General features: G+C 46.0%; 1 protein-coding gene across 1 annotated transcript in view; it reads right to left on the minus strand.

The window, feature by feature from the left end:
- Positions 1-2,265: 2,265 nt before the first annotated feature.
- Pah (phenylalanine hydroxylase) overlaps positions 2,266-14,069 on the minus strand; it is a 49,849-nt gene continuing 38,045 nt past the window's right edge. The window contains exons 6-13 of the mRNA XM_050145616.1: positions 12,714-12,910; positions 10,634-10,769; positions 9,566-9,635; positions 6,521-6,577; positions 5,589-5,684; positions 4,938-5,071; positions 3,678-3,793; positions 2,266-3,047 (exon numbers count right to left, since the gene is read on the minus strand). Coding sequence (XP_050001573.1) covers positions 3,001-3,047; positions 3,678-3,793; positions 4,938-5,071; positions 5,589-5,684; positions 6,521-6,577; positions 9,566-9,635; positions 10,634-10,769; positions 12,714-12,910 — 853 coding nt within the window. The 3' untranslated portion in view covers positions 2,266-3,000. The remainder of the gene's footprint in view (positions 3,048-3,677; positions 3,794-4,937; positions 5,072-5,588; positions 5,685-6,520; positions 6,578-9,565; positions 9,636-10,633; positions 10,770-12,713; positions 12,911-14,069) is intronic.

Consider the following 14,069-nt stretch of genomic DNA (forward strand, 5'->3'; position numbering starts at 1 on the left):
TTGTAAGCGTTGTCCTTTCTGAGCTCTTCAACTTTGGACCATCACGTGCCTCCTAGCTCAAGGCTGGACTGGAGTAACTCAGAAAACACCTGGTGGTAGATGGGAAGTTCTGTAGCTAGGGAAAGACAGAACCATTCAGCATGATGTTTATTCTAGGGATTAGAACCTAAGATTGATTTCTAGTACAAGAACCAGGGAGTGGGAGCTGTCCATGGTCCTGGCCAGAATTGGCCAGTGGGTGTTTAAGGCCCTGGTCTGCCCCACCTTCTGCAACCTCTGGATGGACTCTGGAGCTGCAGCACTTGGTCCTTTGCATGCTGTATAGTCAGATTCTTTTCTTGCCTTTCAGTTTAGCTCTTTATGTATTTTGGCTATAATATATGCATACATATACACATAGGAACACACACACATTCGTATATTTTAAAAATGTTTTTATTCCACAGGTTGCCTTTCCACTCTGTTAATTGTATTGTTACATTTTTAATTGATTTTCATATAAGATATGAACTAAAAGCCCAACTGTATTCTTTTGCATATCCATATTTAGCTTCTCCACTACTAGTTTTAAAAGTTTGTCTTTCCCCACCTTGGAATATCTGTGGCACATTTGTCAAGAATCAACTGATCATAAATGTAGATTTATTGCTGGATTCTATATTCTGTCCCACTTTTCTACATGTCTTCTTTACATGATAATACCCTGGTGTTTTGATTATAGGTCGTTATGAGATCAAGTGGTGTAATGCCTCGAGCGTTATTCTTTTTCTTCAAGGTTTCCTTAGCTAGTAATGGGCTTTGAGGAGTCTGGGTGTGTTGTAGGATTTATCTTTCTAATTCTGCTAAAAGATCAATGGGGTTGGACAAGAATTTCATTACATCCGCTAATCACTTATAATTAGACGAACTTTTCAAATTAGTTTTTTGTTGATCTCATGCAATGTGCTGTAATCACATTCACCCCCACTCTCCTCTCCATGACTTCTTCCTGATCTAGCTCCGCCTCCTCCCCTACCCCTCCAAACTTCAAGTTCTCGTTATTCTTTTCAGTCCGGCACCAAGTCCATTTGTGCTACCCATATAGTTTGGCTGTGGAGGTGGAAAACACAACCTTAGATGGACTTTTGAACAATATTAGTTCTTGCAGTCCCTGAACACAGAGCATCTTCTCTATCAGTGCTTGCTTTCTTCCATTTTTGTCACCCTGGATTGCTGGGTAGAGAGATGTCTTGGTGAGTAAATTTCTTGCAGTGCAAGCATGAGGACTTTAGTTCTGATCCCACTCAAGCAAAAGGTCAGGAGCAACTGCACCCACGTGTAATCCCAGCACAGAAGAGTGGAGACCAGAGGATCATGGGCTACTTGGCTATCCATTTTACACCATCCCTGGGCTCCAGGTTCAATGAGAGACTCTGACTCAAAGAATAAGGTGGAGAATATTAGAGGGAGATGCCCAACACTGATTTCTGACCTTCAGGTGAATAACCACAGGCACACACATCTGCACATGTAGATACTGCACACCCATAAACACACACATGCATGCATACATGACATATGCACACAGACCCCAATAAAATAAATAAGTGCATGGGGATGCTGCTGAGCATCTTGCCCAGTGACTCTAAATGGGAAGAGAGAAGGAGAGGGCTCCCGGTTAATGCTGATGCTACAACTGGTCTGAGACGTAGACTTGAAGAAACACCACAAAAATCCCCTAAGACGTAACTGCTTCCAAAATCAATTGTGCGCTGTGTAAGAACTTTAAATCCCAGCCTCCATTGCATCTCATATGTTACATGTATTCATGAAAAATTTATAACCAATAAAAACCAAAGTCTGTTGATGCCCCACAACCGACTTCAGTGATCATAAAGATACATGCAGCGGGCTGGGTCCCTGAGTCTCGAGTTTGTGTCCCAAGATTTCCCAGCTGATGGCTTTCTAAGGCAGTGAGAAAAATATTTAATTCAAAAAGCATTTGAAGCTTTAAAATTTCGTAACATTAACATTGCTCTCCAGCATAAATAAAAGCCTCACTTTTCTAGTGGATTTGCTATTTTTAAGTGTGTCCAGCTATTCTTCCAATGTTTACTCTATTATCCCCAGCTAATATCTGCCAGATGGATGACAAGTGCCTTCAAACTATTTCTCAAACGTACTTGAGAAGTAACATGAAAATGACGTCAGCAGCTGTGGGAGGGGGATGGGGTGGGCAGGTCCACAGTCTGCAGCACACTATACATAAATAAAACACACATAATGTTTTATATAATGATTTAAAGCTTTATTGCTCATAACTGTCTTGAGAAGTCTCAAATCAGAGGAGATTTACACAGGCAGAATAATGAAACCGTTCTCAGAGCTCTAGTGAATGGACATAGGAGCTAAGCTTCATAGATTGAGATCTGTACTGAACCAAATGATTGATCCCTGAGGACAGTCCTATGCTTTACACTCAGCCATCTATATACGTGTGTGTGTGTGTGTATTCATTCCATTAGGGCTTACCTGGGAGATAAAAACAAACAGATAAAGCCTAAGGGTGGTGGCGGCGCATGCCTTTAATCCCAGCGCTTGGGAGGCAGAGGCAGGCGGATCTCTGTGAGTTCGAGGCCAGCCTGGTCTACAAGAGCTAGTTCCAGGACAGGAACCAAAAGCTACGGAGAAACCCTGTCTCAAAAAATCAAAAAAAAAAAGTCTAAGGGTAACAAATTTTAATGAATATTGAAAGGAGGTGAGAAATTACATTTTAAACTAAAGGTATAAGATGTCTAAATCATAAAGATGACTCTGAAAGATTGACCCCTGGTAGGTTTTAATATACTTTCATTTAAGAGAAGTTAGATTTAATTGGTGATGCCCACTGTGTAAGAAGTAATAAAAGCCAACATTTCAAATCAAGGTTTTTCTTGTCAGATGGAAAGAAGCAGTCATTATATGTCTATCAACAGATTTTTGGTTGATCTCCCAAGTTCTACCCATGACATCATTTCCTGTTCATGACTTTATTTTCTGCAGGGCACCGCAGAGGATTCCAACCTCACCTGCGAAGAAGAACGGCATATAGGTGAGTCACTCGTTAATAGATGCGAAGCCCAGTAGGGTCACTGGGGTGGATCACCCTAAACTTGAGAGCAGTTGCCCATTACCTACAGAGACAGCACTAGGCTGGGTCTAGTGTGTAATGATTCTAGAGTTGTCTATATGATCTGCCCCCACCCTTCACAAGTTGTTTCCTGGAGCTAAAGGGGTTTAAGCAACAGGCTTTCCAAGCAAATGCCCAGGGCTGTGTGCTCTTTTTGACACATCTATCCGTAACAGCTTCAAGACTCCAAGCTGTTAAACCTAAAGGAGTGGGGTTAAGTCCCCCATGTCAGAATCACCTGAGGTCCAAAGCCTCTGCACAAATTGAAGAAATTTAGCTTGGTACTGAGGGAGAACCTGGGAGTGTCCGGCTGCACACGAGAAGGTGGGGAAGTGGTGAGAGATGGGATTGGATGCCGGGAGGTCAAAGGCAAAGGGACAGGTTAGGCAGTTTACACAGCTCTTCCCCTCCAGCGAACCTATGGCATTTATGGAGGTGTTTCTTTTGTCCCCATAGGAAAGGTCAGAAGAGATGGCCTCTATCCTAGGAGAGAAGGTAGTAAGGTACCAAGAGGCTGAGAGGTACTTACTATTGATGGAATCAGCCAAAATCTTCAACTGCTGAGTGTTGTCCAGGACCTCAACCCTTTGAGTGTAGGGGTCATAGTGAACTGAGAAGGGCCGGGGGATGGTGGCAGCAAAGGCCCTGAAACCAAAATCAAGGGCCTACCTAAGTGAAGGGTACCATTTCGAGAGAGGTTATGCTGAAGGGGCTCCGAGTGCCTTTACTTTGCTATAAGCTCTGGAACTCCCTAGAACAGCAACTCAGAAGCTGGGGCAGAGATGTGAGGGCAGCTGGAGAAGCCTTTGTGTGCATGTGTAGAAGCACAGTAGGCAATGACTTATTCAACAAGGCAACTGAGAAAATGAAACCTAGCTACAGAGTACTACTTTAAAAAAATATCAAAGGTACTTGACAATCACTGCAAAAAGAAACACAGGTCTGGTCAATTGACTAAAACAACTATAGTGGCATGGATTAGGTGTCTGAAATGAACCTAGGACCATATTAAATTCTAACTGTTCTAAACCCCTTAAAAATATCACTAAGTAACCCTTTACCCAAGCCCTAAGAATTAAGTGCTGTGGTTACGTCTAGTTTACAAACACAGAGGCTGAACCTTGGTAAACAGGACATGGGCCATCAAGGTCAGTTGCAGTGCTGTGAAGGAACCCAGGCGGCCTGGTTCTCATCTGGGTGCTTTCCTGCCAGAACTACGCATGACTCCCAAGTCTGTAGGAATCTCCCAGGGGTGGTCTTTATGAGGGACATCAATCAGTATAACTAACAAAACGCTTGAAAGATGCCTTAGATATTATGTCTAGGTTAGCCTATGATGAAAGTGACAATTATCAGGACAGGCAGGAAGTTGCCCCAGGTGTGGCAAGAGCAGCATCCCAAGTCCCCAAGTCATGCTGTCTGGCTTCCTTTCTTGTCAGTTACAGCCCTTGGGATCATGAGCTTTTTTCTCCTCTGTTCCTCACATTCCTTATTGTTCTCTAAGATCAGGTTAGTGACAGTCCCCAGCTCAGAGGGTCATGACACATGCTATTGCATGATTTGTGACTCACAAAGTCTGCTTCCACTTGTCCTCTCTGAAAGCAACTTCAGCTTAGTGAGTGGATGCCTTGTGTCCTGAGACGCACATCTCTGATTATGACTGGACCAAGTCTCTTCCCCTTTCTTCTTATGGAGCACCCCTTTGACCTTGGGGGAATGTTCACACCCACCTCACCGAATAGACCTCAGTTGGAACAGGCAGTCTCGGGCCTTCTTTCTGGAATCTCACCTCACTTTCTCCTTGGCATCATTGAAACTCTCTGCCACGTAGTACAAGGGCTGGAACTCTGTGACGCTGTACTCCTGTGAGGCCGTCTTCTCCAGGTCCAGGGGCAGCAGCTTCGGCTTCTCTGATAGACAGTACTGCAGGGACCCAGAGAGAAGTTCTCAGCTAATCCAATGCCTATGTTCTCACCTCCATCCCATAATCCATCTGCAAAGTTCCTCTCATCCCGTTGTTTCCCTAGCCCAGTGCAAATCCGGTAAACTGAGCTGTCCAGCGTGTACTGGATCAGCTCTCCATAGCTCATGAAAAACCTACAGTCACTGCAAACACTTCATAGTAAGGAACTCAGCACTCAGCAGACACTGGGAGTGCCGACCATATTTCTTGGCATATGTTTGCATATTTACAAAGTTGCATGTCCAGGTCGGCTTAGGCTGAGGAGGCCTCTCCTTCACAGAGTCCTGGAGACCTGTGCTTGAATTTCTACCTCTAACACACAGGTGTGCCCAGATTGTAGCTGCTAAGGCATCGACTGCCTGAGAAAGTGCAGTTCTAAGCACATCCAATCGCACTTCAGCAAAGCCTCAAGGATGAGGATGCTCCCCCGTGTCCCTGCTTCTAAGCACCCATGCTTGGTGTCCGTTAAACTCATACTTGTAATTCGCCAAAGGATGACAGGAGCCCGGCGCCGTATGCCTTAATGGAGTCTCCCTCCTTGCAGAGCCCAAACTCCACAGTAAACCAGTAAATCTGGAAGAGAAAGCAAGCAAGCAAAAGATGCTTATCAGAGATGAGCAAGGCTTCGGGTACCCAAAGTACCAGGACATATTCGGTAGGTAGGAGTCTGCGCAGATACAGTCTCTGAATGGGGGGCGGGGGGGGGGACACAGCATCACGTCTGCATCTCATGTCTTCCTCTCTTGTCACCTGTTGAATCAGGGGTGGATAAACCATGACGTGATAAGACATGTTAGAATGTGCTAGACATCCCCAACTAGTTGTTCTCTGTGTGGCGGGAACGTCTCTATGTCTTCTACTTTTCTGCCTGTGGTGCACACTGGAACGAGAAATTCCTAAGATATATTGAAACTGGAAAATGGAAGGCAGGAAATTGCCAACGGTGCAGACCTGGTGACTCCATAGTACCTGTGTGTGCATGGTCCCTGCTTCTATTGTAAGAGGACAATGTTTGGCAAGAATGTGAAGCCAAGACCCATTTTTACCCTCTGTCTGAGGAAGACCCTAAAGACCTTCTAGTGTGGGAATAGAGAGGGAAATATTCAAATCCAGCCAGTCCCTGGCACATTATGGCCCAATAGATATCAGGACCATTAGAACAGCTGGTTGGTGTTTCCAAGGAGATCCTATTAACAAGTATGTAGAAATATCTATAAGCATGCTCACTTAAAAATTCAGCCCCTTAAAAAAAATCAAAATGTGACATCTCATTCATGTGACTGTAATTTGACACATTCTTACCATGATTTCAAATGCCCTAGCTGCCAGGGAGAGAAGAAATCTTCAGTGCTCTGAAGGCCCCAGCCTGAAGCATTCCCATAACCCCTCCAAGGATGGGAAAGACTTACTGTGGCCAGTTTCTCGATGTAGTCATCGGGCGCACCCAGAGAAGCAAGCCCGATTTCCTGGGGGGAGAGAAAGAGTGTCACTGGCACAACCCATATTAAGACTTATCCCTCAAAGCCAACCAGGCACCCAATCCTGGGCAGGCAATGCCTGACTAAGCGCCATCTGAAGGGTTCAGATTGACCCTGCATATTTTTAGACGGCCACGCTGACTGGGCCACATAGCATGAAGGTACAGACCTCAGGAGCAGAGATGCCAACAAGGAAGCTACAGAGAGCAAAAGAGGAATGAGAGTGGTGATCACATTAACCCCCAGAGGTTTTTTTTGGTTTGAGCAAGTCAAAGAACGGAGTTGCCATGGGTTCATCCAAGGAAACCTATGGGTGCAGAAGCTTTGAAGAAGTCTCAAAGTTCACCTCTGGACAGGAGTATAGTGGAGCAGAGATGCTGAGTTGATGGTCCATATGTAAGACTGAATTTGGCCTTGACGTCTAAGCCAAGGACATGAATGTCCATTATTTTATTAGAGATAGTATTCACAGCCACAGGATTGGTTAAACTCACCAAAGGAATTGGCATGGGCAGGGAGGAGGATGAAGGATTTTGTCTTTCTTGAAGAAAGAGGCTACGTGCTCTATATCAATGCAGCCTCTCTGGAACCCACCCAGAGGCTGACCTACACTGTCCCCATAAAAAGTATTGTCTGATTTAGGATAAACTAGATGGCTCAGAGGTTAAGAGCACTGCCTACCCTTCCAAAGGTCCTGAGTTCGATTCCCAGCAAACACATGGTGGCTCACACCATCTGTAATGAGATCTGGTGCCCTCGAGGAAGAGACCTGGTCAGTCGTCCTCATCCACTTAGACCATGAAACCCAACATGGACAAGTTCAACAGAACCGCCATATAGGGGCTGCCCCCATGTATGCATGTATGCTTCAGCATTGTCAGGGCATAAATTTCATTTTTTATCCATTCAAGTTCAGATTGCCCCTAGCCTGGCTCTACTACCTCATTTCTCCTAAATCTTTACTCTATTCCTAGATAGGTTGAGTTTAACAGAATCCATTGATAAACTTAGATTGTATCCCTGCCCTTTTTTCTCTTGACATCATTTTCAAAGTTGGGGTCTCATGTATCCCAGGCTAGCCACAAGCTGACTGTACAGGCAAGGGTAGGCTTGGATTTCTTATCTTCCTTCTTCCAAATGCTCAAATTAGAGGTGTGTGCCATGGTACCCAATATCTTGTCATCGTTCTTTGTAAGTCAAGCGCTTGGCTTATAGGGGAACCCCAATATCCCTCTGCACTCCCTCATCACCCCCATACTGCTCTACAGTGGTAAGAAACTGTTGCCTTTAAATCAAAACAATATGTTCTCACAGAACAACTCTCTGCCTTGGGACCTTCCACGTCAAAGTTGAGAGCGTCAAACAGATGATCCAACAATGTCTGTTGACGTTAACTGTCCACTCCTCTCCAGGGCTGCCCAAAATGCAAATGATTTAAGAAAGGTTGCCATCTGCTCTACAGCTAGACAGACTATCTCTGGGGTCAAGAATTTAAGCTTCCTATTTTCCAAGGAGAAAGCTTCTAATTCTCCTGTCATAGCAACCAGTCCCTTTTAGAACTGCCTTGAGCAATCAACACCATCTTGGCAGCCATAACTACACTATTGGCAATAACACTTCCATAGTCAAAGTTCAGCCAGACACTCCCACTTCTGAGGTCCAATGGTTTCTGGACTCCATAATTCTCCTGACCTCACGTGGAAGCAGCAAGTGTTTTCGTTTGGGGAGCCTATGTCTTCCGAGTAGTGAAGGAATCAGCTGAACCTTTTTATTGGGTTTGTTTCAGACATCAAGTGGCAGCTTCAGTGCTGAACAGTGTAAACACTTTTGCTGCTTGAGGATTTGCGCACAATGTCAGTACTCTCTAACTCCTGCTTGAAGCATCATTCGCTCATGAGCCATCCTTTGATTTATCATTCTTTTTTAGTGAGGATGAAGACTAAAAAAGGGGGTATTTTACTGATTCAAATCCACGGAAACTGAGGCACAGGCTGGCTTCTCAACTTGCCCGAGTTCACACAGCTCCCGTTCACCAAAGCTCTTGGTTGAGCCCATAAGCACCTTGGAGCCATCTTCCAATCTTCCATAATCCCAGCTACTCAACTCTGTTTTAAAATAGTTTTATAGCTTTTTAAAATTATTTGGATGCCTTGTGTCTCTGTGGAGTGTATTCATATGAATGCAGATGCTTGCAGAGACCACAGTCATCATTTCTCTTAGAGCTAGAGTTAAGGGTGGCTATTAGTTGCCTGATGTGGGTGCTTGAACAAAAACTATGATCCTCTGCAAGAGAAATATACTCTTGACTGCTATGCCATCTCCCTAGATGCCCTCTGACACACAATTGTGAGATTCCCCCCTCAGTGATGAGAGAGAATTAGAATTTTTTTTAACTCATCAGAAAACAATTTTGAGCTTTACCATTACTCTAAAAGATGAATCATTTTGAACCATTTTGACAGTGGCAATGGGACATTTGGATTTCTTTTATCTATCTATCTATGTATCTTTCTTTCTTCCTTCCTTTCTCTAGCCAGTTATACATAAGATCACTGACACTGGATTCTTGGCCAGCATTATCAAGTACGCATGCAGATGACCACCTGACAAGATGGAAAGTGCCAAAGTCTCAGTACTGGAGGGAAAGCAGAAGGCAAATTTGGAAGCAGCTGAGGTGACGTTTGCATAGAGATCAGAGATTCTTTCATCTGTGAGGAGGTTCTAATGGACAGCTCATCATTGAGATTAGCCAGGTGGGCTCAGGCACATCAGAGGACGATCAGTCACCAGACCCAGGCCTCAATTCTGGGAATGAGTGTTCAGCTTGGTCCACAGAACCACACACCCTTCTCGGTCTCCAGGAGGTTCGTGGAATGATACCTTGTTTCCACTCTCACAGAGCATGTGACAGCCCCTTTGTCGGGCAGGGATTGATTCATTCCAATCAATCCCTAGAACTATGTCTTTTTTCCTTACCTGTGAAAACTGGGCAAAGCTGCGATCTGAAAACAAGGGCACGTGTCCCAACAGTTCATGGCAGATGTCACTAAAACAGAAAACACAGCATTCAGTGGAGGAACTAGTGAAACCAAGTTAGACTCAGGGATCTTATATGGAGAATGGACAGGAAGAAACAGCTCATTGACACGTGGGACTTCACTCTAAAGAATAAGCCCTGTGCTGAGCAAAGGATCCCTTGAAATAAAGTATGAAAGAAAAGGAAAAAAGGGTATAAAAGAAAGAAAAGTCAGAGCTATTAGGAATCCTGGGAGACAGGACGCCAGCATCCCCATAGGTCTCTTCTCAGATACCTGTGTAAGGAGTGAGATGCGGTTCAGAGTCCTCCCATCCCATGTCTCTTTGCCACTCACCTACCTGGAGAGAGATAATGTGCCTAGATTTTCCAGTAAGAACTTTTTTTTAACAAAGGAGTTGTTCTTTTCTTGGCCAAGAGTAGGCCAATAGTCAAAAAAGAAAGGCTACATTTATCTAAAACAGTAACAGGTTGACAGCTAGAAGTCCTTTCTAATCGGCAGCCATTAACGTCATAAGAAGGAAACAATTTGGGGCGTCATACTGATCTCTTTGGATAAACTTCTCTGTGACTAATGAGGTGGCTTGAAGCCCAAGCAGAGAGCACAGTGGCCACCCATTCTCTCCTTCTGGCCAAGACATAATCCAAGCAAGGAACTGGAACCATCTAAATGCGTATTTCGGAGATGTTGAGATCACTCAGCTACTCTCGCGCCTGTCCTATTTGGAACTTCCTCCAGAGGTCTGACTTTGAGGCTCAATGGGACCTCTTTTCCTGCTACACAAGGAAATCCTAGTCCTCGGTTCACAGAATGGCTGGATCTATGAGTCCAGATTTCATCTATCTGGACCAAGAAAAATCCCAGGGTATGAATTTCTCTTAGAACTATGATCAAACAAAGCAGGCAACGAACCGTGCGGACCAGCCTGCAATGAACCTGTTCAGCATTCTTAGCAGGTAGGACTAGTACCCACTGTGATGGGCAGTGGTAGCAGGAGAATGATACTCACGGTTCAGGTGTGTACATGGGCTTAGATCCATGTCTGATGTACTGAGTGCAGTGGAAGACTCGGAAGGCCAGGCCACCCAAGAAATCCCGAGAGGACAGTAAGCCAGCAACAGGTCGGAGGCGGAAACCGGTACAAGCTGGAAAGCAGAAGATAACCTAAAACTCAATGCCTGGGGTGAAGCTGGAAAGGCTATGTAACCCCCAGCAGAGAAGCAATGCCCCAGGGTGTGAACTTTCTACCAAGGAGACTTGGCTTCCGGTCTCTGCCCCCTTGGCTGTGTTGGGGAAAGTAAACTCACATTGCTGAGATTCAGTTTTCTCACCTGCAAAATTTAGGCGAGTCCTACTGAGGGATATACTGAGCATCGAAACAGTAACGACTAAAAATTACTTAGCAGAGCCTAGTCCCTTACAAACATTCAGCAAATTTCTCCGTGGTTACTGCTTATCAGGATCAAATACTTTTCCACTATTTCTCATGTTTCTGCAGTAGCAAGGAGATGTAAGATCAGCATTAGGAGTAGAGCATGCAATGAGACTTCCAGAATCTCTTCCAGAACCGTACCACACACAGGCCATCCTGGGAGGAGCAATGTCCTATCTGACTGGGAAAAGCTACGAGAAATCTACTGCATTCAATTTAACTCTCTCTCTCTCCGTCTCCGTCTCTCTCATATCCCCCCCCCCATTTGTAAAGCAGTGCATATGGGTTTCTCTTAGCTCTACAATGTAGGGGCACTGAGAACTGGAAGATGGTTCCCTAATCAAGAGCTAAAGTATTGGGAAGTTTTTGAGCACCCATCTACGCCACATCCTCCAAATAACTTCTTTAAAGCTCACAACTGCGAACCGTCCTCTCCTTCCTACACCTGCTCCTCAATCCTCTTTTCCCTGGGAGCAGAAGGTGGCACTACCGGTGACCATAACTTAACACTGCATGCCAGGCACAAGCTGCCCTTTGCAATCACCCCTACTTTAAAGATGGGCAAGTTGAGGCATGGGTTAAAGCTCTCAGTCCAGAGCCACAGGTCTCAAGGCTTCAAAGCCTTTTGACTGCAATTGTATAACCTAGCAACAGCTAGCATTGATGCTCAGCATCCAGCAGTAAATGGGAGATCATCTTTAGGACCAGCTCTCTCTCCCTTCACCCTACACTTTCAGGTTGATAATCACTCTAGTTCAAACTCTTGTTCCTTGCTTTATCCTAGATGTGGGGGAGAGATCTGGAAGATGGCCTCATCTGTCCTAGTTCTAAGCTCCCTCCCTGCCACATACTTATTTTGGCCCATTCCCCATCTCTTCGAGGCTCTGATGCAGAGAACAGTTATTCCTTTCTATGTGACTGTGGCCCATCCCTCCACGTCTCCTCCTCCTACCTCGCATACGTAGGTGTTCAATTGAAACTGGTCGACTGTTGGGGCTTTGCTGAATGTGCATCCTATTGTCAGAAAGGCTCTGCAGGGGCTTACCCCTCCGACAGTGCCCTGCCAAGCAATCAGGTCACATTAACCCTCAGGGTTCACCGAACACTGACAGGGAACCCAGCATCATGCCAAGTGCCTTCCCATGCAAGATCTCATTCCGTTCTCGTGATTTCTCTGTGACGGGTGCCAAGAGGGCGACAGTGTCTGTTTGGCAGGTGAACCACGTGAAGGCAGATTTACACAACCAGAAAAGGTCAAAGGCAGGATCCATCCCAGATGAATAGACTCAGAGTAAGGGACTCTCGGCACTGGGCCACAAGAAAAGCATACTTTTCTCCTTGACTTGGCATGACAGCCATTTCCTAACAGTGGGCACTCCAGGGGAAACACTGCCTGGGCACCTCAGTTTTGGGTCTGAGAGAAAATCCTTTCAGACACAGCTATGTGGCAAAAAATCCACCCTGCCGTTTTTTGCTGGGTGGAAGAAGATGGATAATGGAGGTGAGACAGAAGGCAGGAGACGATGCAGCTGGATTTTCCTCGGGAGACTCAGCCTGCAGGCTCCCTCACACCACTACTCCCAACAGCCTTCGCTTCCTCCCCGCCTCCCCCCTCCCCGGTCACTGCCTGCAGGGCTTGACCCTGCTGAGGACTTACACTGCAGGAACTGGGATACATCTTCCAGCTGGGGGATGTTGTCTTCGCGGAACCCGCAGTACTTTTCCAGAAGTGGGAAGATGTGGTTGTGCTCGTAGCAGGCGTGCGTTTTATACAAGGACTTCAGGGTCCTGAACACTGTCCCCCAGGTCGCCTTCTCTTCCTCTGTGTAGTCCACCCGAGGGATGGGCTGCCCACTAGAATACAAGCATGGAACAGGTGTCTCCAGCGGGGAAGTAAGGTCACAAGAGAGAGTCGGGCTTCACAATTTGTGAGACGCTGCCACTGACCAGCATGGACTACAAGCATTGTTTACAAGAGAAAAACCACTATCATGTTGGTCCCCACAGGAAACCGTGGTTTGGTTGAGGAATTGCTATCACTCTGGGAAACCATTTGGCCTTTCTGCTTCCTCACAGTCTGTCTGTTCAAGGTAGAAATTGACTATGAAGAAGAGTTCTTGCCTATACTGACTTAGTGGGACAAAGGTGAGGACAGAGAAAGGTCACCATGTTCCCTAATATTTGCTAAACAGAAGCCAGGTCCACATGGACTTTAATTGACTAAGGCCACACAGCTCTGGATCCTTCCCCTCCCAGAGTCATTCGGAGAAAACAATGCTTTGGATACCTCTGCATCCACAGGTAGATTTGCTTTCGCCCCACAAGGCCCCAGCATTTTCTTCTGTCACTGATGTCCTGGTACCTTAGTCTCTGGGACAGCTCTGGAACTTCTTTTTATGCATGTCTTTTCTTTTTCCCTTACCTCGGAAACTGCTGTCCTCAAAACACAAGTTCCCCAAGTCACAATTTACATAGTTCCTGGGACTCACGACAGCAACGTCATTGTGTTCCCAAACACACATTTGATATGGCCATCTTCTCTTGGCTAAAATGATAGCATCCTGAGCAGGAAATAAAAATCCCATCTGAGGCCTGCAGCAAGCTAGGTAGGTCCTTTGTTTACGAGACACCTAGCAGCAAGGAGTTCCGGTCTAGGCACCAGGAGAGACATCACTGGGGTGAGTGAGATTCTGACCGCGGCAGCAGCCCGGGACAGGGAACTCAGACACCCCTCCTACACTTCCTGGTCATCCTCAGGGGCTACTCTGCCCGATACCTCCTCTCTCTTCCTATCCCACCCAGCTTGCACCCACAACCCTACCCCCGCCTCCGTCTGACTCCCTTCCCTCTCTGACCACATAACATCTCCCAGCCCAGCCTGTTCGGGCTCTAGGACCGAATCCGAATCGGCAGGGCAAACGGGAGGGTGCTAGCTCCTTTGTCCCCACTAGCCTGCCTGCAGCAAGCTAGGTAGGTCCTTTGTTTACGAGACACCTAGCAGCAAGGAGTTCCG

Source organism: Alexandromys fortis, unplaced genomic scaffold (assembly GCF_014885135.2).
Source record: "Alexandromys fortis isolate MF-2015 unplaced genomic scaffold, M_Fortis_MF-2015_v1.1 scaffold_50, whole genome shotgun sequence".
Classification (NCBI taxonomy): domain Eukaryota; kingdom Metazoa; phylum Chordata; class Mammalia; order Rodentia; family Cricetidae; genus Alexandromys; species Alexandromys fortis.